Source organism: Pleurodeles waltl, chromosome 1_1 (genome assembly GCF_031143425.1).
Source record: "Pleurodeles waltl isolate 20211129_DDA chromosome 1_1, aPleWal1.hap1.20221129, whole genome shotgun sequence".
NCBI classification, from domain to species: Eukaryota; Metazoa; Chordata; class Amphibia; order Caudata; family Salamandridae; genus Pleurodeles; species Pleurodeles waltl.
Window position 1 is genome coordinate 197948743 of NC_090436.1, and position 22157 is coordinate 197970899.

The 22157-nt window shown below is 42.8% G+C and overlaps 1 protein-coding gene across 3 annotated transcripts in view; it reads right to left on the bottom strand.

Annotated features, from left to right (window-relative positions):
- Positions 1-22157, bottom strand: part of ADAMTS12 (ADAM metallopeptidase with thrombospondin type 1 motif 12) — a 3732731-nt gene that overhangs the window by 2721372 nt on the left and 989202 nt on the right. For all 3 annotated transcript variants that reach the window (XM_069220543.1, XM_069220552.1, XM_069220534.1), the window contains exon 3: positions 15878-16052. In XM_069220543.1, coding sequence (XP_069076644.1) covers positions 15878-16052 — 175 coding nt within the window. The remainder of the gene's footprint in view (positions 1-15877; positions 16053-22157) is intronic.

Consider the following 22157-nt stretch of genomic DNA (forward strand, 5'->3'; position numbering starts at 1 on the left):
GTAAAGTAGTAGCCATTGATTTACTGGCCCTAAGCACATGTAGTGCACTTTACTAGGGACTTTTAAATAAATTAAATAGGCTAATTGGGTATAAGCCAATGCTACTATGTGTTGAGCAGAGAGCACAAGCACTTCAGCACTGTTTAGCTTTGGTAAAGTGTGCACAGTTCCAGTGCCAGCAAAAAAGAAGTCAGCAAAACAACAGGTGGTGCTACGGCTAAACGTTAAGGCGGAAACCATGCCAAGGATAGCACATCTAGCAGGAGGTATATAGTTGTATTTAATTGTGAGGAAACAGAGGCATATCCTCACATCCTGGTTTTGCCTCTTTGTAATTTTTAGTGTATTGCTCGGATGGAACAACAATTGTAATATTGCAATAATCCAAATGCACAGGTTCAGTTATTAGTACTCTCTTACTGGAGCTTTTATCAGAGTGGAGAAGGGAAGCTATAACTCATTGCACCATACAGACTGGGATCCAGGCTGCACACAGAGATTCTGGTAATGATACAGTGGATCTATCAGTGATGCGTATTACAGAGATTTCAGTCTTGGAAGTATGAAAATCAAAAAACTATGGAATGTCAACAAGTTACAGTTCTACTGCTTCATTACACTGTATGGTAAGAAAATCACAGACAGTAGGCAAAATTATTTTTTAACTGTGTAGGCACACCTGCATTACCTTTCTTCTCAATACTTCAACCTGTCAAAAACCATAGTTGCCAACTACACTACAACTTCTGGTCAATGCCCTCTAGCTCCTTAACCTTCTTCCCTGAAACAAACTATAGCTTCTGCTACGTATGCCATGTTAAATGGTTTTTGGTCCACTCTTACTCACAACGATCCCTCTGCCTATGATCATGCTAGTAGGGTAGTATCACAAAAAATTGTCCTCTTCTCTCAGCAAATACTGATAATGTCTCCTAGAATTCTATTTCAGAAGAACAAAAGCTACAATAGATTTATCTGTTGGTTTTGATTTTTATATTTGTATGCTACAAAACATAATGAAGGGATTCCATGTTGGGATTTCATAATTTTGTGATTGCCTTGTTTAAAGTGGGGATTTGGTGCCTTATACATGTGTGAATGCACATAACACAGCACTAACCATCAGCCACTTTCCCAGATAGGCAATGAGTGGTACCTCAGAGTCTGCAGGCACTTATCTTGCACTTCTTGTAAATATAATACAAATTAGATTTTCGCTGTAAGGGATTTTGGAAAGGAAGGGTGTAGAGTTCAATGTAATTTCATTTGAAGGTAAAGGCAGGTAGTGGAATGTAGAAGATTTATCCAGATAGTGACAGCTTTCTTTATCAGTCTAAAGTCAGACCTTTAATAGTCAGACCTTTAACCTGAGTAAAAATTTATGATAGCCTGAGGTAGGATCAGCAATACTGCAAGAAATACAACATCACTTAAGAACCAGAACTAGAGATACTACAGTGAGCCCACACAGTTGAACTAGCAAGACATATCTGGATTAGCTACCTTTAATTATGACCAGTTAACCTTAGTGGTAAAACACATCTTAACAACCAACCAAACCAAACCAAACCAAGGACATTTAGGACCGGACTTCAGTACTGGTAGATTTTACATGTTGTCACAAATCTGGACAATGATCTTTATTTCATTCATTCATTTAACTTTATTTCGGTAAGTAAAAACATACCATAAAAGTACAATACAAGCATCATAAATTGTTCATTTTTGGAATTGGTAAAACACTTAAAAATATAAGCACAGTAAAAATGTAGTAGAGATAATAGAAAGTTAAAATTCGAACAGAATACTCACAATATATATCTCCTAAATTTAAAGTGTACCACACAACAAGGACCCTATTCCCTATGCCCATGGGTATTCAATAATGCAATAAAACAGTATCTTAAAATTGAAAATGAAATACTAAAATCAGACATCAAAAGGTCAATTAAAGTGCATACATAAATCTTAAAATTAGCTATCCAGTCTTATTCTTTAAAGTTGCTAGTCTGAGGCGCCAGATTGTTTCGAGGAACTTTGCCACTGGTAAAACTACCTCGAGAGATGGATCAGATTTAAAAATTCTCTCAGCATACAAATGAGACCTGGCGCCTATAGATTTGCAGAGCGGGATAATCCAGCAAGCTCTTTGTTTGCGATATGCATGACAATAAAAGAGAACATGTGAATTAGACTCTTCACGTTGGCAGCCCATCGGGCAGAGCTTGGAACTATTAGTGGAACAATGCCAATTGTATGTTAGGGAACACAAGGGGAGGGACCCTATTCTAAATCTAACAAAAAGAGCTCGCGCAAATGGAGATAATGCTATATCCATATAAGGCTCAAATTCATAGTGGCATTTGAGTGATAAATAATTATCAGACATTGATAACGGAACAATCTTAGTAAATTGCACAATCTGAGCGTTGTGCCAAAAAGCATCCTTCAATAGCTGCACAGCCTTTTTGGGAATAGAAGAAGGGTCTGACCAATAGGACCCAAAACCTAGATGGAATAAGGAATCTTTGACATAAGTACACCATTTCATTTTACTGATAGTGTTACTGCCCACCAGTGCGAGAAGCCCACAAAGAAATGGAGACAGGGCATCTGTTATCCAGAGCCGGATCCAATACAGCAAGGGCCTTAAAGCAGCAATCTGCGAAATAGAAAAAAGATTTAGATCCATATGGATGGGCAGAGATGGAGTGCTAGAAGGAACTTTTAACAATGATTTCAGAAATTGATTTTCCGCCCTTTCCAAATCCACCAGGTTACAATGGCCCCAAAGTTCAGCACCATATAAGAGCCCCCCCGTGGGCTTGGGCTTTATATATTTCAAGGGCGGGAGACATTGCAAACTTGGGAGATCTAGAAGCGAATCTTACAATGCCACCCGCCCTTTGCTTCAAGCACAATAGAGATTTCTGGCGGTGTGCATGCCATAGGTGTGAGTCTTCCAGTTTGATACCTAAATAGTCAAAGGTGCCCACTCTTTCCAAGGGAGCACCGTCTAGGTATACTGGTCTCTTCATTTTACACCTACTGTCCCCAAAGACCATATACTTTGTTTTTGCTGAGTTGATTTCCAACCCGTGGTCTTTGCAAAACTCCACAAATCGAGATAGCAATCTGGAAAGACCCATGGCAGTTCGCGAGAGTAACAGGGTGTCGTCTGCGAACAGTAGACAGGGGAACTTCTGGCCACCCAAATTCGGGGCATCACCATAACAATCTAAGAGGTATGGGATGCAAGCGCTAATAAACAATAGGAATAGGGTGGGGGCGAGAACGCACCCCTGCCTCACACCTCGCGTTGTAGAAAAAGCTGGGGTCAACTCACCAGCCGAACCCCAGTGCACTCTGGCATAATTGTCAGAGTAAAGATCTTGGATAACATTAATCAAAGAACCCGGAACTCCAATGTTGCTCAAGACCTCCCAGAGCTTGGCACGCGAGACAAGGTCAAACGCAGATTTCAAATCGACAAAGGCCACGAATAAATGGCCTTTGTCTGCGTCTACGGTCTTCCACTTGATGGTAGTAAATCGGAAAACCTGATCGATGGTACTGACCTTATCCCGGAAACCAGCCTGGAGATGGCTTAAAACCTGATTTTTTGTTATCCAGTGTTTTAATCTGGATAACAACTGGAAAGAGAATATTTTTTGCAGGTTATCTAATAGACTAATCGGTCTGTAGTTCCCAGGGGAGCTCTTATCTCCTTTTTTATGTATAGGGACGATAGTAGTCACCTTCCACGTATCTGGGTAAGAACGAGTTATCAAAACAGTATTCGATAGCCTATTAATGTACCGGGTCCAAACAGATAAATCTGATTTATACAGGTCCGATGGGACACTGTCTAAGCCAGGCGCCTTCCCTGTTCGTTGAGCACAAATTTCCAGCTCAGTTTCTTTTAGGGTAAAGGGTGGCATAGGGGAAAAGCACAGTGAAGAATCAATAGGAGAGTTGTTCGGATTGGCGCAAGACCCATAAAGTTCCCAAAAATGGGAGAGCCAGGATTCTGCATCAATATGACATTCAGGGGTGGGTGAAAGGGCGGGGTCTCTACGTGAGACCAGGGTCCAAAAAAGTTTGAGGTCACAGGCACTAGCAGCCTCCAGCAGACGCTCCCACAATTTTTCTTCGTATTTAAGTTTAGATGACTTACAAGTAGAAGCATAGTTCCTTCTTGCGTGTATGATGGCATCCCGGCTCTTTAGCTCTAGAGCTTTGGACAAAAGGCTCTTAGCCTCCCGACACTCCTTATCAAACCACTTACAACTGGGCAAGGAGAAATTGTTTTGGGTTGAGGGGGGTTTAGTAAAAAGCTCCTTGAGATCCATAAAAAGAGCCGCATGAGAGGACATAACTTCTGAGGGAGATAAGACAATAGAGTCATCAAAAAGCTGATGGCAAGAGACTAGGTCATAAAGCTTGTCGTTAAGCAGGTTAGAATTCAAAAACGAAGACCATCTCACCACACGCCTATTGCTGGATAATTCCAGCCGATCATTGGGAGCATCCAGAACATAAGGTGGAGTCAGCCCTGAAAAAAGGGTTGCATTATATTCAATTTGTAAAGGGGTATGGTCGCTAGTGTACCGAGAACCAACCTCAACATTGATTATAAAGTGCCAAACTCGTAGATCAAAAATAACGTAATCCAGAGTGCTGCTATAGTGGCCTCTGAAGAAGGTGGGTCTAGAGTTGTCATTTAAAAAACGGCCATTTCCAAAATGCAGGCCATGAGTTACTACAAGGTCTATTATCTGCATGACCCTAAGGGGAGGAGTACATGACACTGGTTGGATTGAAAGCGGGGGAAGATTCCATACTTCATCTTCGGCCTGGTTAGACTCGACAAAAGCTGAATCTAATTCAATTTGGGCATTGAGGTCACCTGCAATAATAACACAATATTTAGAATAAAGATCGGTTAAAAATTTGTGCAACAGATGAATAGTACCAGACTGGCGGTTAAATGGACCTGGCCTATTATAAATATTAATACATAACACCGGAGTGCCTGTGATAGGCCATATTGCTATTGTAAGGATGTCACAGGAGTCAATAGTGATTTCCTTTACCCTGCCCACATCAGTCAACTTGACCCACGTACATAGGCCCCCAATCGCTCTTCCCCTAGTGGACGGAGTCGCCTTTTTAGTGAAACAACAATAGCCTTGCCTATACGCACAATCCATAGCCCAAGTTTCCTGAAACATACATATAGAAAAAGATTCAACATAAGCCCCCCAGTCCGGATCAGATAATTTGCTCATGATGCCAGCCACATTCCAAGACAATATTTTCCTTTTTGTAATACTACAAGCTGACATACAAGAGTCGGCATCGAGAGCAGGATTGGAAGTCCCATTAGTGGTGCAGGGTAAAGCCCTTATAGTATTGACACCCAGACCGAGTGGAGATCTTGTGAGTGACGTTGCCCAGACATGTGGAACATTATGTTTGCAAGAATTAGAATGACATAGTCAATCTACATCCGATGTATCCCCTGAGGTGACGGGGTCTTGTATGAAGGTATCTTTATTGTTGCAGACCATAGCAGCCCCGTCGCCTGGAAAAGGCAACAAGCCTGAGGAGACAGTTGAAACAGAAACATTACGGGAATTGGGATGGCTCCGGTTGGACGCAAGGACGAGATCTTGTGACCCATAGCAGGCAAACTTTCTCTAAAAAAAATATCAGAGTCAGATCTTGATAAATTACGAGCTTCCATCTGCAAGATCCCTTTAACTAACGCGGGGCTGGCAAGATGAAGTTTGATAGTGTCCCGCCCACCAGGGCATCGCACACGAGAAGCAAAGGCAATGTCCGCATGGATGATAGAGCAACAGCCCCTGGTGTGGCGAATCCAGTACAACACCTTGTTAATAAGAGAGGAAGTGTCTTCCCTCATATGAGATGGAAGTCGAGGGACGTTACACATGTTGATGCGGTTTCGGTTGGGCGCATGAGTAGAATGGGCCACAAATTGGCCCATGTTAAGAGGAAAGAATGGCACATTCGCTTGAGCAGAAGTCGAGTGATTTCCATAATGATGACTATAACTAGAACTCTTGTCCGTTTCCCGTGGCAATGGGGAGTCAACTGGCGGAGCAACAGGAGCCAATGGCCGAGAAGCTTGTACAGTGGCTGAGTTCGGGATAGACTGAGGAGTTAGGTCAGGTTTTTTGAGTACTTTAAGGACCTCAAATAAGAGACTCTTCAATTCCCCAACTTCACGCTTTAGAATAGATACCAGAGCTAAGATATCATCACTAGGAGGATCAAAAGTGGGTTTAAAAGGCACAGGCACAGGGAGCGAAGGCTGTATGGCATTTGCTAATTCTGGTTGATCCAAGACCGTAAACCGATTTGTGCATGGAATCCCATTGACAATGGGAACAGAACGGTTTACGTCCAAATTAGAACTAGTGCCAGGCAAAAGCGAGGAATTAGCCAGACCAGTCGAGCTGGGAGGGAGAGCAACCTGGGCTAAAGTTTTCTTTGGCTGAATGTCAGTAGGTTCAATGGAGCTAGTCGTTAGAAATGGAAGTAAGGATCCTGATTTCAGTTTCTTACAGGCGTTGCCCTCTTTTTCCTTGAGGATGGATTCCACTTCCTCAATTAAGTTATCAATTTCTCCAGAAACGCAATTGGAGTGGAATTGCGTTGCTCTGTTAGATTTGGAGCTTTTGGATTTGGCTGTAGTCAGGTCAGGACTAGAACGAACCTTGCGTTTTCCCATGCTGAATAGAGAATGGGGAAGAGATAAAAGAAGGAAACGTACTCAGCACCGCAGGTCCCCGCTGGTCGACGCAGCACAAGAACCGAGAGATTAAGGGGTATGGCCCAGCCTCTTCCAGGAGCTGACGGGCGGAGGACGGGCCCGCCCTTGGCCCGGGCTTTGCCCGGGCGCCGCCCGCGCGCGTCCCGTGACGGCGGGAGCGCGATGAGTCTTTTAAAGAGCTCCTGCCCTGAGAAAAGTGGCTCCGCCCCCGGCACCAGCAATGCGCGTCCCGCAGCGGGAGCGCTAAAAGAAGTTTTAAAGGGCTCCTGCCCATTTGATCACCAGCAGCACCTCCTCCGACCGCCTCTGACCCCGAACGCGCTTCCCGCGGCGGCAGGAGCGCTAAAAGAAGTTTTAAAGGGCTCCTGCCCCTTTGATCACCAGCAGCACCTCCTCCTACCTCCTCTGACCCCAGACGCGCGTCCCGTCTGACCCCAGACGCGCGTCCCCTTATCTTTATTTGATATGCAAGCTGTAAGGGCTTTTGCTTAATTTGCCTCACACTTGGGAAATTGGCTTGTAATGGAGGCATTTGTAACTATCTCCACTAACAACTTCTCAGTACTAAATGGGCTTGCCACATGTGGACGACAACTTTCAACACATGTAAATAAAGAGCTAACAGTTTCGGTTTAAATAATGGCTAAACACAGATCCACAGAGTAAGCTAGAAAAATAGAAATAACTGGATTATATGTTTTTTTACACATTCTGGGGGTGATTCTGACCCCGGCGGTACAAGACCGCCGGGGCCAGGGTGGCGGGAGCACCGCCGACAGGCCGGCGGTGCCCCGCAGGGCATTCTGACCGCGGCGGTTCAGCCGCGGCCAGAAAGGGTAAACCGGCGGTCTCCCGCCGGTTTACCGCTGCCCTTAGAATCCCCCATGGCGGCGCAGCTTGCTGCGCCGCCATGGGGGATTCTGACACCCCCTACCACCATCCTGTTCCTGGCGGTTCGCCCGCCAGGAACAGGATGGCGGTAGGGGGTGCCACGGGGCCCCTGGGGGCCCCAATGGCATGGGCACGGCAGGGGCCCCCGTAAGAGGGCCCCACAAAGTATTTCAGTGTCTGCCTAGCAGACACTGAAATACGCGACGGGTGCAACTGCACCCGTCGCACCTTCCCACTCCGCCGGCTCAATTCAGAGCCGGCATCCTAGTGGGAAGGTTGATTTGCCCTGGGCTGGCGGGCGGCCTTTTGGCGGCCGCCCGCCAGCCCAGGGCAAATGTCAGAATCACCGCAGCGGTCTTTCGACCGCGGTGCGGTGTTCTGACGGCGGTACCTTGGCGGACGGCCTCCGCCGTCCGCCAAGGTTAGAATTAGGGCCTCTGTCCCTTACTAGAAATGAAAGAATAAAGTAATTATAGGTCTCAAACCCATGTAACATACCTCATTTTGGAACATTTGCTTGCCTAGAATTGGGTACAAAGACCCCGCAGACCTCTCTTTAGACCACTCTTTGACTTGAGAAGAATCAGAAGGCATGTCCTGCTGTCTGAAAAACCCGAAGGAAGATTGGACTTTCTTGTCTTAATGTAAGAAATTTGAATATTAGTTGAGGATGGTGACAGTCCTTCTGTAATAATAATCACAATCCTTTTCACTGTGAACCTAAAAAGTAACTTAAAAAACCTGTGCCTAGCCTTCTGGTTGCTTTGCACAAAGAACTTTATGCAGTACACAAACAGCAAAAAAGCGGAAAGACAATAAAAATCTCAAACCAATTTATAAAAATAGGGCAAATGTAACTGAAATGCCAAAAACACAATAAGTAGAACTGGAAATAGGAATCTTTTAAATTTTAATTAAAAATAGAGAGAGAAAGGGACAGTGTGCCCACCACGTTTACCGTGTTGCACTAGACTGAGTCAAAGTCAAAAGCTGACCATGATTGATCACTGCTTAAACAGGACAAGGTTCATCCTGGCGGAAACTTAACTTTCGGATGTAAAAACTTTTATAGAGAAAATGTTATTGGCAAAGAGTCATCATTGAGGCAAGCTGGATCTGAAGCTAGGCTTAACGATGGTAGGCAGTTGAAGAGTGGGTTCCTGGTACAGTTGGTGACAAAGGCAGGAAAGGTCCAAGTGGTCCAAGTCTGAAGCCTATGCCAAATAATTCCTTGACGCTGATTGGATGCTCCTGAGCGTTGGTCCCGATGAAGCCTTGTAAACTGTTCTGGAAGTCTGATCTCCTTCAGCTAGGCAACCCGCCAAGCTGAGGTTTTTGGCTGCTGCTTTGACTGCATTCACAGTCGGTTCTCCAGGCAAAAAGTTGGCAAACTGTTTCTAGGTCCCACTTCTTGCAGTTTGTGGACAGGAGGATCGTATTCTAAAACCAGCTAAGGAACTGGGGGTACCACTTGGAGGTTGGAACTCACTCCAACAAAGGCCAGCAGCAGGGTCAAGGACAGGTCAAGTTGGAAATGGTCACCTAGGCAGAGAGAGAGACCTCGGGAAGGTTTTTGTGTCACTTTAGCATAAACAGAAGCTCAGCCAACTGACTCGTGGAGGCACTTCTGGAGTCCTGGGTTCAAAACAAGGCCCAGACTTCTTCAGGTTGCAGACAGCAGGATGCTCCTTTTGATCTTCACAGGTTAAGGAGTGCTTTGATGAGAGGCATATGGGAGTCCACTTTTATGCCGAGTGCCAGCCTGTGGGTGGAGGGCAAGCCCTTGTTCACTGCCTAAGCCAATTGTGATTAGGGGTGGGCAGTAAACTCTGCTCCCCCAATGGAGTTTATGGATTTTGCTCACTTTGTGCTCCACTTGGAGTGTAGAGTTCAGAAAAAACCCGCAACCGCCACTTTGCGAGGTTTACCAGCACCCACCCCTATGTTAAAACCCTTTTTGCTCGGGGCAGTGTGGCACAGCCATGACAGACTTAGGGGACAATTTCTGTCTTCAGCATGCCACCTCATGTCCAAATCTTTACACTTCATAAGACAGTCACAAGACAAGAGTTGTGGTCCAGCTGCGCCCCACTCTCTACAACACTAGGCTGAAGCTCAAAACCGCTTGAAGCTCAGGCTGCAGCAGTAGTAGCAACCACAACTCCTACCTCCCTCCTTGCAGCTCTCATGTCCCTTCTATCCTCACTGCACCACAGCACAGCCTTGAAATCCGAACATCGAGCACCCTGAGGTGAAGCCTGCCGAGACACGCTGACCACTCCATGTAGAGACATTTTATTGTGTGCGTTGCTCTGACCTGCTGATTGAGGAGGCAAAGCCAGGGCATATTAGAGGAGAGTGGGGCCTACAGCATGAGTCAGGGGGCAGAGGGTGAGGTTAGGGTTTGGGGACATGGGGGACCTGGAGGAGAGGCACGTGAAATTAGGAAAGGTGCATGGAGAAGAACAGGAACGAGCTGGATGACAGTTGGATTGTTATGGAATTAGTGATAAAGACATAGCGGTGTGCAATATGGAGAACAGGCAACAATACATCCAAGTATGTGGTGGTGCAGCGGCTGAAACTAGGCAGTAGGTTTCTGGAAGGTGAAGTGGATGCAGCGGTGGTCGGACCATGGGAGTTCGTGGTGTGGCTGAAGGTGACGTGGGGGCTGGCGGAGAAGACGAGGTCCAGCATTTCCAGGTGAAATTTCAGGTCACTGAGGAGGATGTAGTCGGCGGAGGCTAGGGCGTGCCTGCTGACGAGGTCGGCGATGGAGTCGCAGAACTAAGGTCGTGGTCCTGAGGGTTCTGTAGATGAGAGTTTCTCTGAGGGTGGTGTTGGGATTGGTGTGGATCTGGAAGTGCAGGTGTTCGGCAGTGCTGAGAGTGTCGTCGGTACAGGTCGTCACCCTGATGGTGTTCTTGTGGACGATGGCGATTCCACCTCCGACTCCGTTGGTGCGATTCCGGCAGGTGATCTTGTAGCCATCCGAAATGGCTATGGCGATGTCCGGGGCCGAGGAGGCGTTCATCCAGGTCTCCGTCAAGAAGGCGACGTTCAGGGTGGAAGTGTTGAGCAGGTCCCAGAGTTTGACGGTGTGTTTGCGTGCAGAGCGGGTGTTTAGTAGGATGCATCGGAGGTAGTTGCGGTCTGACTCGGCAGGTGGTTTGGTGGTTATATTTCACAAAAAAGCAATGGAAAAGCCATAAGCAAGCTCTTGATTTGCCACTGCTTGTTTTCCCTCACTCTCTTTCTTGTTCTTTACGTCATTATTGATTGGGATTGGCCATTGGTATAGCCAGGAGGTGACGTCTGGTAATTTTAATGATTCTGAAATGAGTTACCACTAAGCATCAGATGTCCCTAAGTGGTAACTTGGAATCTAGATGAGCCTTTTCCAAGATACAAGGCTTTGCTTAGTCCCAAAATGTGTGCAATGTTGTGAGGGTAGTGTAAATTATGATCCACCAATGAAAAGAGATCTGCACTTATCTCTCTTTGACTCATGCTGAAGTGACCATGGGATCCCTGGGTACTTTAAATTCAAGCTTTTGTTACCCATTATCTTTTTTCAGCACATATACTGATAGTGAAAAACTAGATTGGCATTAATTACTTTGTGTCTTCTACAAATTGCCTCAGTTACTTCCTGAGCATCTGTCCATCTACTCCTACATAATATTGATTCTGGCTCAAGCAGGTGCTTAGCATTGATCTTCCTTCCATTTGTCCTTGGGACATGCACAAGGGGCTGACTGGTACTGCAACTACATTTATGCATTAGGTTTTTCTCTTATTACACTCCCAGATGAGTTCACAATTCCTTCCTAAGCTACTATTTTACATCATGCCACAGTTTCACATGCTAAAAAACGTTGGTTTGTCTATGTGTGTGTGAGATCACGTTTGTGTGCCGATGTGTGTGTGTTTTTGCTGCCTCCATTTATTTATTATCTTTTTACCATATTTCCACTCTCCTTATTACCTCACATGGTTACTTTTCCATCATGTTGTTAGTTGTTCATTTTTATATTGCCTTCTGTTCCTGCTCAGCACTTAACTTTCACATGGCTTCATTTTCCTTACTCGCTTGATTTACTTTGATCCCCTTACTATCCATTGCGTGTTTATAGGTAGCCAAAATGTTAGAATCACCAACGAAAATAATGAGAAGAAACATTCAAAACACACAGACAATTTTAAGACAATTTTACAACTGCGGTTATCAACAACATGCATTTCCTACAGGGGAGCATCATAGACAAGAAGACCACATTAAGGCTGACTGCACTGTCTCTGATTAGCATAGCTGGTTCCTGGATTCTTGGTCCCATTGTTCTGGCCCTCAGCATTGTAGAGATGTTGACCACAACCTGTCATTACCAGCATTTGGAGTTGAAGTACATTGAGACCCGCCTGGTAGTAACTTTACACACCTCTAACTTTTACTCAATAGCAAGAGTGTCAAGTTGAGAATTCTCAACAACTGCACCAACTAAGTCTGCCCTTCAGGGGAGCCTTTCTCTATATTGTATTTCATTATAATGTATTACATTGTATTACACTGTAACATTTCTTTAACGCTTACTACCCATGAGTGGGGGGACGGTTCACTGAAACACTTACACACTGAATGCCAAGCTACACAGTAAAGAGTGTGTAGTTGGAAGGGTGTATTTTTAGTATCAAGTCTATGTGGGAAGTGGTTTTATATCATTTACGGAATTACGGTGCTTTGAAACAGCAGTGCAATTATTCTAGATATGCAAAATTGTATGGCTTCACTCACATTAAAGTCAGGAAAATGCTAAATTGCACATTTCAGGACAGGGCATAAAATGTACAGACTTTTTTTATAAAGACCAGAATTCACCCAAAATAAGTGTTTAAGAGAAAAACACACATCAATTGACATTTAATTCATCAAATTGGTTTGCTGAAAAAATAACGGCAAAGTAAATGTTTGCAGATTTATTTCAGGAAAAAATTTTGTGAAACATATATATTGACTTTTTTAGGTAAATGTTTTGCAAATACAGAGAAATATTTACGTTTATTTCACTGTGTTTGGAAACATAGATTAAGATTTCAGACAACTCTGGAACGCAATTAGGAGTAGTGAAATGAGAAAATATGGGAACAAGGAGAATTAGGCACAGTGTCAACTGAAAATATGAATTGTACAATATATCAGGGCTTTTGAACTTGTGATAACTGAGTTAACTCGCTACACATTATAGCATCAGAACACGCCATCAAGCTGAAGACTATATTCAAGACAAACAGGATATTGTTCCAGCTATCCCCCTCCTTTGATACTACTCACTTAGGACAAGCTAACCACCAGACTCATGGTGAGGAAATGGCCGTGGAGCTGGCGGTCTCCCCACCAGCCCCATTACAAGGTTTCCACTGGGCTGAGCTCAGTGGAACTGTGTGGTGGCATTGGTCACGGCTCCACATGAGGCGGAGGCCAATGCCGTCGCACAGAGGGGCCTCCCAGCACCCTCAGAATGCACAGTTTCTGCAAAGCAGACAGTGCGCATTCTGACAGTGCTGTGCAGGGGGGCCCCTGCACTGGCTTACAGCCAGCCTTTCCATAGCGATAAGACCACCATAAAAAAACTGGCAATAAGTAGAGTTGTAATCAGCCTGGCAGCACTGAACTCAGCGCCACCCTGGCTGAGTACAAAACAAACCACCGTCGGGAACCATGTTCCTGGTGGGGACATCGGTCCCCTGGTGTCCTGATGGCCAGGGTCATAATGGAGCGGTTGGATATAATTCTCCAACAAAATATTGCCTCTCTCTGCACTATTCCATCCTCTGGGTACTAACTCCAGAATTCATTTTTGACTTCCGTCAACAACATTGAAGTTCCAATCACATTTACCTCAGTCCACAACCCCAAAGGTGTAATTCCACTGCAGGCAAGGGCACAACAATACAATATTTCACACATTTACCAGCTTACGGTCTCAATCAATCAATCAAATATTTGTAACGAGCGACTTATCACCCGGGGGTGTCAAGGCGTTCAATCGTTTCTTGATGAATCATTATCCATGGCTGGCTACCAGAAACAATACCAACAATACTTTGCCAACGTTTTGATATCATAAGTCCTGAATAGATTCTTGTGAGCCAATGACATCATCATCTGCCAGTTCCTTCAAACAACCAATTCCATCATACAACTTCTACCAGACCCAAGAAGCATTACAACAGTCTGGATTTTATATAATTGATACCATAACATAGCATTGGTCTCATTTTTACAGGAGATGCTATTTTATCTCCCATCCCAGTGGTTCTTCTACTGTGTCAATTTATCTCACACTTTTTGCCTCGCTTACTAGTAGCCATTCAGATTCTTCCCTTAAGGCCATTTATTTGGTACTTGGTATCACTCCAATGTCTTCAAAAGTTCATCTACATTTTATTGTCTTCAGCATATCTTCTCAGCTGAATTCTCAAACTCTCCTGGATGAAAACACATCTACTTAAGTTCATTTGCACTTAGAAATACAACTCAACACTCTTTCCTTTTTAAATCAGAATTCTTTGACATTATGTACTTGCAACCTCCATATGTATTGAGAATGAATGTTATATCTTTCGTGTACATGTTCAATAACACATGTACATGTCTTAAAATTAGCAGCCATAAAGGTCTCTTCATAAGTAACATTTTTTCTCTCAGAAGACAGCACATTGGTAAGTGGTTCATTACCATCTTGACCTCAAGTTCTATCTTCTAAATGACTACATGAAATTGTCCCTATCTCAAGGTAAATGATATCATCCCCTATTTGATATTATGAATACTTCCTTTCTGCAGTCCTCAGAGTTTTGATCCAAACACCCCAATATCATTGTTCAATATGAGACACGGTTTTCCTAAACACAGTGTTCTATCTTTCAATAGTCTACATGCTCAAGTGACACTTGTTTCTTGTCACTTGGGGACAACAGTGAACCCCTACTTTATCAGTCCATGTACTGAATGAGGACCACTGACATATTGCCTCATTGCACATTGAGATATCTTTTAAAGTGAGACTTGCCTGGTAAAACTCATAGAAATTACAATACACTTCATTCAGTAACCCTCATCTACTCTACTGTTCGTTTGGCAGACATGTCTAATTTCTGCAAACTGAATGGAAATAGGTTCAAAGTCCCAGGAAACCATCATCAACATACCATTGGAAAAAATAGTGATTTTCACAAAAAAACGGCAGCCTCTGAATTGAGATGAATATCAGATTCAACATGCATGAGGTACAAAGTGAGTTCTCCCACACCATCAACTGGTTTAGGGACTGATTTAGATATTGGCGGAATGGTTACTCCATCACAATGGTGACGGATATCCGATCATCCGAAATCTAAACCCATTGGATATAATGGGATTTAGATTTCAGCAAACTGGCTATCTGTCACCCTTGTGACAGAGTAACCTCTCCACAATATCTAAATCAGGTCCTAAATCCTCCAAATGCCACCAGAATCTGTTCACTACCATAGCCTATTTACATATAGAGACATTAAAATCAAAATAGTCTATGCAAATTCAAACACACATGAAAAATTGAATGCTTAATTTAGTATGGGTTCACAAATCTTTCCCATTTGCACATGTGAGAAAGCGATGTGTCAACTTGTGTGGACTCTAAGCTCAATAAAACAAATGTCATGTGAATTTGCACTTTACTTGCACATGAGATAATAAATAAATTAGATCAATGTGTTATTAGATAAATCTGTTCATACTTGGACTGTCTCTTTAGCTACTTGGAGTAGCTAAAATTCCTGTTTTTCAAATAGTGAAGAATTAGCATGCTATCACTCAATATCATTTTGTACACCACCATTTCAGAATTCATCATATGGACGAGGAGCTATTTTTAGAATATAAAAAGGTTAAGAATGTTAAAGCAGGTCAAATCAAATCTTATCTCAGCTATAGAAGAGTGAAAAGGATATAAACATTGGGTCCACACTCTAACAGGATTACCTCACTGTATACATGTATGGATCTCAAAGGATATTTCAATATCATATCAATGAAGATGCTTCATATCTCAAGACAGATATGATTAAACACTTAGATTTGCTGCATGGACTTTTACCGAGGCTCTTGTTTTATGAGAATGTGAAACATTATTATTGGCCTACCTTTAGCACCACAAGATGAACTCTTCCTTTTGGGTGCCGATCGGCGGTGCCTATGTGTGTCCTCGGAAGTCTGTCTCTTGTAGATGACATGTGGGTGTTCTGTTCCTTCTTCAGTTGTATATTTCTGGACAGGTTCGATAAAATAGTCTCCATGTGGCAATCTGAAATATCCAATCTGCAAAAAATGCAAAATGTGTAAATGAATTATCAAAGTTTATTTCAAACAATATAAGATCCTTAAAACACAGAAATAAATACATACACACCTTCCATTCAACTGCAACATAAGTAATTTCAACTCATAATTGATTACATCACACAAAAATTATTAACAAGCATAGAGAATTGAGAGAAAATAGATTTCATTAATCATTAGGTGTAAAATTACTTATAATCACTACAGTACATTAATTGCAGAGAATACAATAAAGACATGTTGGAACCTGGCCATTATCAAAACAATAATTCTTTCATTTAAACCTTTATTGCCAAGAGCTGCCTTCCACAGTACTGTTTCCATATTGTTGAAACTTAATATAACGTGGCGGGATGGCAAGCGTGTGCACTGAGAAAAAGGGAATCCAGCCAGGCAGGAGGGATTGCTAGATGTGGTGGGTGGCCCTTCACATGGGGAGAGAATGCTCTTTGCACTGAGGAACTGTGAATGAGGCTCAGAGTGTCAACTGACCAAACTCAAATCTAATCTGTGATTGAGAGGTTGCTACTGTCAGCCAGAATATATTTATGTAGGTTGTGCTTTGTAAAGAGTCCACGTTCTATGCTTTACTGCTGGGTTATGCTGCAAGCTCATAAAGAAAACAATATATTGAGTGAGTTTTAATATGTGAAGAGCACACAGGCTTTCTGTCTTTACCCATATGCACCACATACCTAAGTGTAAAGAGAAGACTTTATTTTAGTAGTGGCATGAAGGAACATGTGCCTATGTTTATCATCTAATAGTGTTTATTAAGATATTAAATATCTACTCAGTTATGAATCTTAGATAAGGTTTTAGGCTATATTTCAAAAGCACATCGAGGTAACACACCTGTTACTTATGTGTCCCTACCATTTAACTTGTAGGAGCATTTTGTAGTTCATGGGAGCATTCTCGACTACAGTTTGCCAGTGACTGAAAAGAAACCATAGGAGGGTTTTAATACCCAGCACTGGAGACTATGCCTTTTGCACAAAAGAAAAGAACAAACATATATTGCAATAATTGGAAATCAATGTTCCACCATTATGAGCAAAATATGATAATCAATCTATTAATGGCTGTAGTCCAATATAGTATTCCAATACATTCTTCCTGTCTGTAATTTCTTGTGTACTTCAGCTCCTTTTGTTTTTGTGTTTCTTTTCACATAACTTCTGTTTTTTCTTGCAAATCACGTTAACTTTGTACATACATGTCGTTATAACAAATGTATATTTTTTCACCTGCCAGTTATCCACAAAGAGGTTCCTGGTAGAACAATCTGCACTCGTAACTCTCACACAAGCAAGGGGGAGGAGGTTTCCGAAGGAGTCGTTTTCAATGGAAGTTACATAAAAGTACATTTGTGTGCATTTCCAATCTTTAACTCAACCCTTTCTCACCTTAGTAATATGCAGTTATTTAATCTGTCCAATGGTTGGAGAAACTCCCCTTCTAGAATAGAAAGGGGAACTAATCATCCCACATTTGTTTGTGTTATAGAGGAAGGCTTTCTCCTTGGAAAATAGGTTCTCAACTTGAAGGCGAAAAAAAGAAAACCAAAGTCTGCGTTTGCACTTAGGCTCTATTTCCCCTATGCAGACTTTATTGCTACAGGACATTTTGTATAGAGTGAATCGGATTTCGTGGGATGAGTCATGTGACATTGTTAATAGTAATCTTGGAAGTCTGTGTCTTGTGCAGCTTCATAGGTTTACTAATGAGAATATTAGTGATTATGAAGAAGAAGTAAATATTCACAAGGCAATGCAAATCTACGAGTGCAGATTTACCAATTTTTTGTGAACGTGGTTCGTGGCATTTTAGCCTATTTACATGAAATGTATGGCCTAATATATGCCATCTGATCTACTTTTTGCACTAACTTTTCTGATACATAGAATCCCTGAATCATTCATGCATTCGAATCCCTGAATCGTTCATGCATTCGGGATTGTTTGCTTAAATTTGGGGGATCTTCACAGGACCACTTTCAGAGATCACCTTGTGCATTCTCATTGCAATTTGTTGTAGTAAACCAAGCATGACAGCATAATCACTTGGACAAAGTCCATATGTAAGCAATTAGCAGGTGGGCTGGGAATGTGCACACTTTAATCAGAATCCATAACTTTATGTGACACTCCTCTATATTCTGATAGTAAAGAGTAATTCTAAATGAGACATCTTTAAACCACTGATATTGCTTTATATTTTTCATAAAACGGTAAACTGATTTATCCTTATTGAATACAGGTAGAGAATTAATCATGGTTTATGTTGTTGATTAATGGACTATTGATGCTCATGGCATGAAATACATTGAGAATGGACCCAATGGTCTATCAATAAAGATATATTCACAAAGTATATCTAAGTAAAGCATGGATGGTCCAGCACATCCTTGCTAGGAAATAGAGATATATTGCAGCTACATCGAGGACCTTGTCGTCATAGTTAAGGAATACCCTGGAAACCAGTGCTTAATTTGTAAATAAAAACTTGCTGGTGCCCAAAGCTCTCCTCTGAAACACATGGCTGCTGCATTTAAATGTGCGGCCACTGAATGCTCCTCTCGGCCCACTTTGATCCACTCCCTGCTCCTTCAGCTCACTCTTGCAGCTTTCTACCTTCTACCTTTGTGATGCTTTTTTGTTTTTGACGTCGAGCATGGAAGCGTGCAAGTGCTGCTTTTCCAACATGGTGGTATCTATCTGGGCTCTTAACCACGCACACCACACGTCCATCATTATCACTCGTTTGTGGGCTTGTGTTTCAAAAATAATTTGTTATCATTGGTAAATGCTTTACGTTTGTCCTTCCTTGGGGCAGTTTTATTACCGCCTTGGCCATCGACCCTGTTACATGGATAATTGCACGATTGCCGATATGTCTGACTGCGAGCAAACTTCTTTTTCCTTTTATGTCTCTCCTTCTTGCTCCAGCTCATGGCAGCCGTAGCGCTTTGAATCGGCTCGCTTATGTCAACTGTGTTACTTTTCATTTTTTGCTCTTTATGTTCAACTCCCCAGTAGCCTTCCACCTCTTCTCTGTTTGCGACTAAACTGATTTCTGATGCTGTTTCCAACCACGTTGCATGCGTGTCTTTACCTGCTGCCGTGTGATTCTTTGATGCTCTTCCTCCTCACACTGTCAGATGCTAATATTGCTACCCTATATAGCGCTCTGACACCCATCCATTACTCTTTGTGCTATATAACACAATATATAAATAAATAAAACTACCAAAGCAATATTGAATTACTCACCACCCTTATGGGTCACAGTTGCCAACCAGTAATAGATGCTAATGCCTTTCCTACTTCAAGCCGTTTCCACTTCTTAATTTGTGCCCTCTGTTCTCTGGTATGTGGGTATGTTGTGTTCTGCTTCGAGCTTCTAGGATGATAGAAGAGCCCATTCAGCCCAGAGGAGCAGTCAGCCCATACTGTTCTGAAGCATTATGGGTGTTCTGTGGAAACAGCTCCTATCCTAAAGGCAGTGATTGATGAAAACACCAACTTTTGTTTGAGCAGGTTTGCTGCAAAGGCTTCCCAGGTTTGGTTCGTCAGCATTTCATTCGCTGTGGTTTATGTACATGTTTTATACAGACAAAGCTGCTGCAAGGATAAATTATCAGTCTGATAGCAAAGAAACCTTCAGTTTTGTTCGACTTTGAGCAGAAGAAACCTTAAGGAACAGCTGCAGAGGCAGGCTTAAGCTGGAAAATGAAGGAGAAGCCTAGCTTTGCTCTGGAGCCTGAGCCTGGGTGTAACCTAACTAACTAGAGGATATGCGGGCTGCTGATTGACAGCAGGACTAGCATTATGCAAATGTGTAAGAGAGAGCTGCAGCACAGCAACAGCAATATGGGGCTCGGCGGAGGAGCTTCCTATGCACGCCGTGCTCGCCTCTCACCAGTTTAGCTGTTTGTTTTTCCCTCAGCACTGACCTTTCAATTTAACAGGGGATTAAACCACATTATTGTTGTTGTGTTTTCTCGCACTGAAAGAGTCGTTTAGTGATGTTTGTAGTTTCTCCTCCCTGTTTGATATCACTGCACAAAAAGTCACCCTTCCCTTCCTGAGTTGTGCCTTTTTAGGGTCGAGCCTGCGTGGCATGCGCTCGCGCAAGCGTATCGCAGCGAGACGCTTTTGTATTTAGAAAAGGGCTCGGAGCCCTGTCAACTTCATGTCAATGTTTTTTATTGGTTCGTGGGCTTGCCTAATAAAATCTGCTTGCTTTCATTAGTTGAAGGCAAGCATACGTCATGCCTTTTCCGGTGGCTAGCCCTCCTCGAGCGCAGCGACCAAGTACAGAAAACATGCGAGGCTCGCTGTTTTCTGTCCGGCTCGTGGACTTCTTTTTCTCTAATTTACGAGCGCGATCTCGCTTGGCAGAAGTCGAGCGCTTTACATAGTTAATTTCACTTTTTCGGGTTGTGTACACAAATGCACTTTTGCCCGATAGGTGAAAAGTCGGGTTAGGAGTTTACAACACGATCAGCTCTAACATGAGCAAACGCGAGACCCATTGCATTGTTTATGCTTGTTTCACTTGCACTGTGCAAATCTTCAACCTGTGTGTATTAAACGCTGTGTAGCGCTGTGTAGCTGGCTCTTCCCTGCCCATTGAAGTCTGTTTTGCTCGTTTCTTTCTGTGTTCTTCAGACTGCAGCCCTAGCATGTAGGGTCAGGCTTGACTTAAGCAGATTTCCTGAGACATGCTCCAACTCTGTCTAGATCATCTCTGGGTCCCCACACCAGGTTAATGGTGACCCCAAAACAATAATCCATCCCACCATTCAGTGCACTTGCAAGCTCGCTCATGGCTGGAACTTTTGTTTTGCACCTCAGAGTAGTTTGTGTTTTAAGGGCCTTGTTTGAAAAAATATTCCAGTAGGCCTACTGCCTTTTAGTTATATGTAGGGCCAATGGAATTATCTGTCAGGAAGGACCAAAATATGCGGCAGGGTTGACCAATTAATGTGGCAAAACAAGTCCAGTTATACATTTATAATGCCAATAACACCAACTTAAGTAAATGCGAGACCCAAGCATTGCAAATGCTTGTCTCTTCCTCCGTATTTCCTATTATGTGTCTTTTGCTCGCAGTAAATACCTGAGGCAGAAAAATAAGTGTTGGCTCTCACAAATAAGTGCACCACCGGCTCAAATTAAGCACTAATGGAAACTGTTTGTGAGCTGTCAGGGTATGGGCAGCAACAAAGGCCTCATATATATATACTTCACGTCCGAAAGAGTAATCCCCTTTAAAAACATTCTATATGTTGGTTATGAAGGAGGCGCACATCCCCAGTTCTCTCCTCATTGATACTGTAAATAAATCACACTCCTCTTGACTTTACTGCTCCAGTTGCTTAGGAAAATGAAAGCTGTAGCTTCTCTCACGGCCAAATATAATCCTGGCAGGTTGTCATGATAGAAGCAAGAGACAATGAATTGTTATTGCCTCGCTGCAGCATTGCTCTTTGCAGGGGAAGTGCATTTTTTATTTGCATGTTCTATTTCCATTCTCTGACCTGTCTCTCTCCCAAATCAGTCTGGTTACCTGTCAAGGAAAGGTTTTGCTTTTTAAGTTGTTCTGTTGGTTCAAGCAGACTCGATGAGTGATTCTTTGTCTGTAAATAAATGTTCTACTTTTTCAGAAAGGAGTGCGACTTTCGTGACATCCCGAATATTAGTAAACAAGGTCTCAGACGGTCAGCTAAGGAAACTAATTCAGAATAAATGTAATAGGAATGCGTAGCTCATATGTAACAAAAAACAAGTATCAGGCTATGTATAAGCACAACGTTAAGCTTTCGTTTGCGAGCGTGTGCATAACATCAGATTCCCTGCACTGCATTATACTATTTGCTTCATGGTATCAGATGAACTAAAATCTGAATTGACTTTAAAGACTGAATATTTTTTACCCCCACCCTCCCATCAATTATCTTTTGCAAACCAAGATTTCTTGCAAATTCATCATAATATCACTTTGTTACCTATAAATGTGAATGGAAGGAGTACACAGTTGCCGAATTATCTTTCTCAAATTGTTGTGGTGATCTAA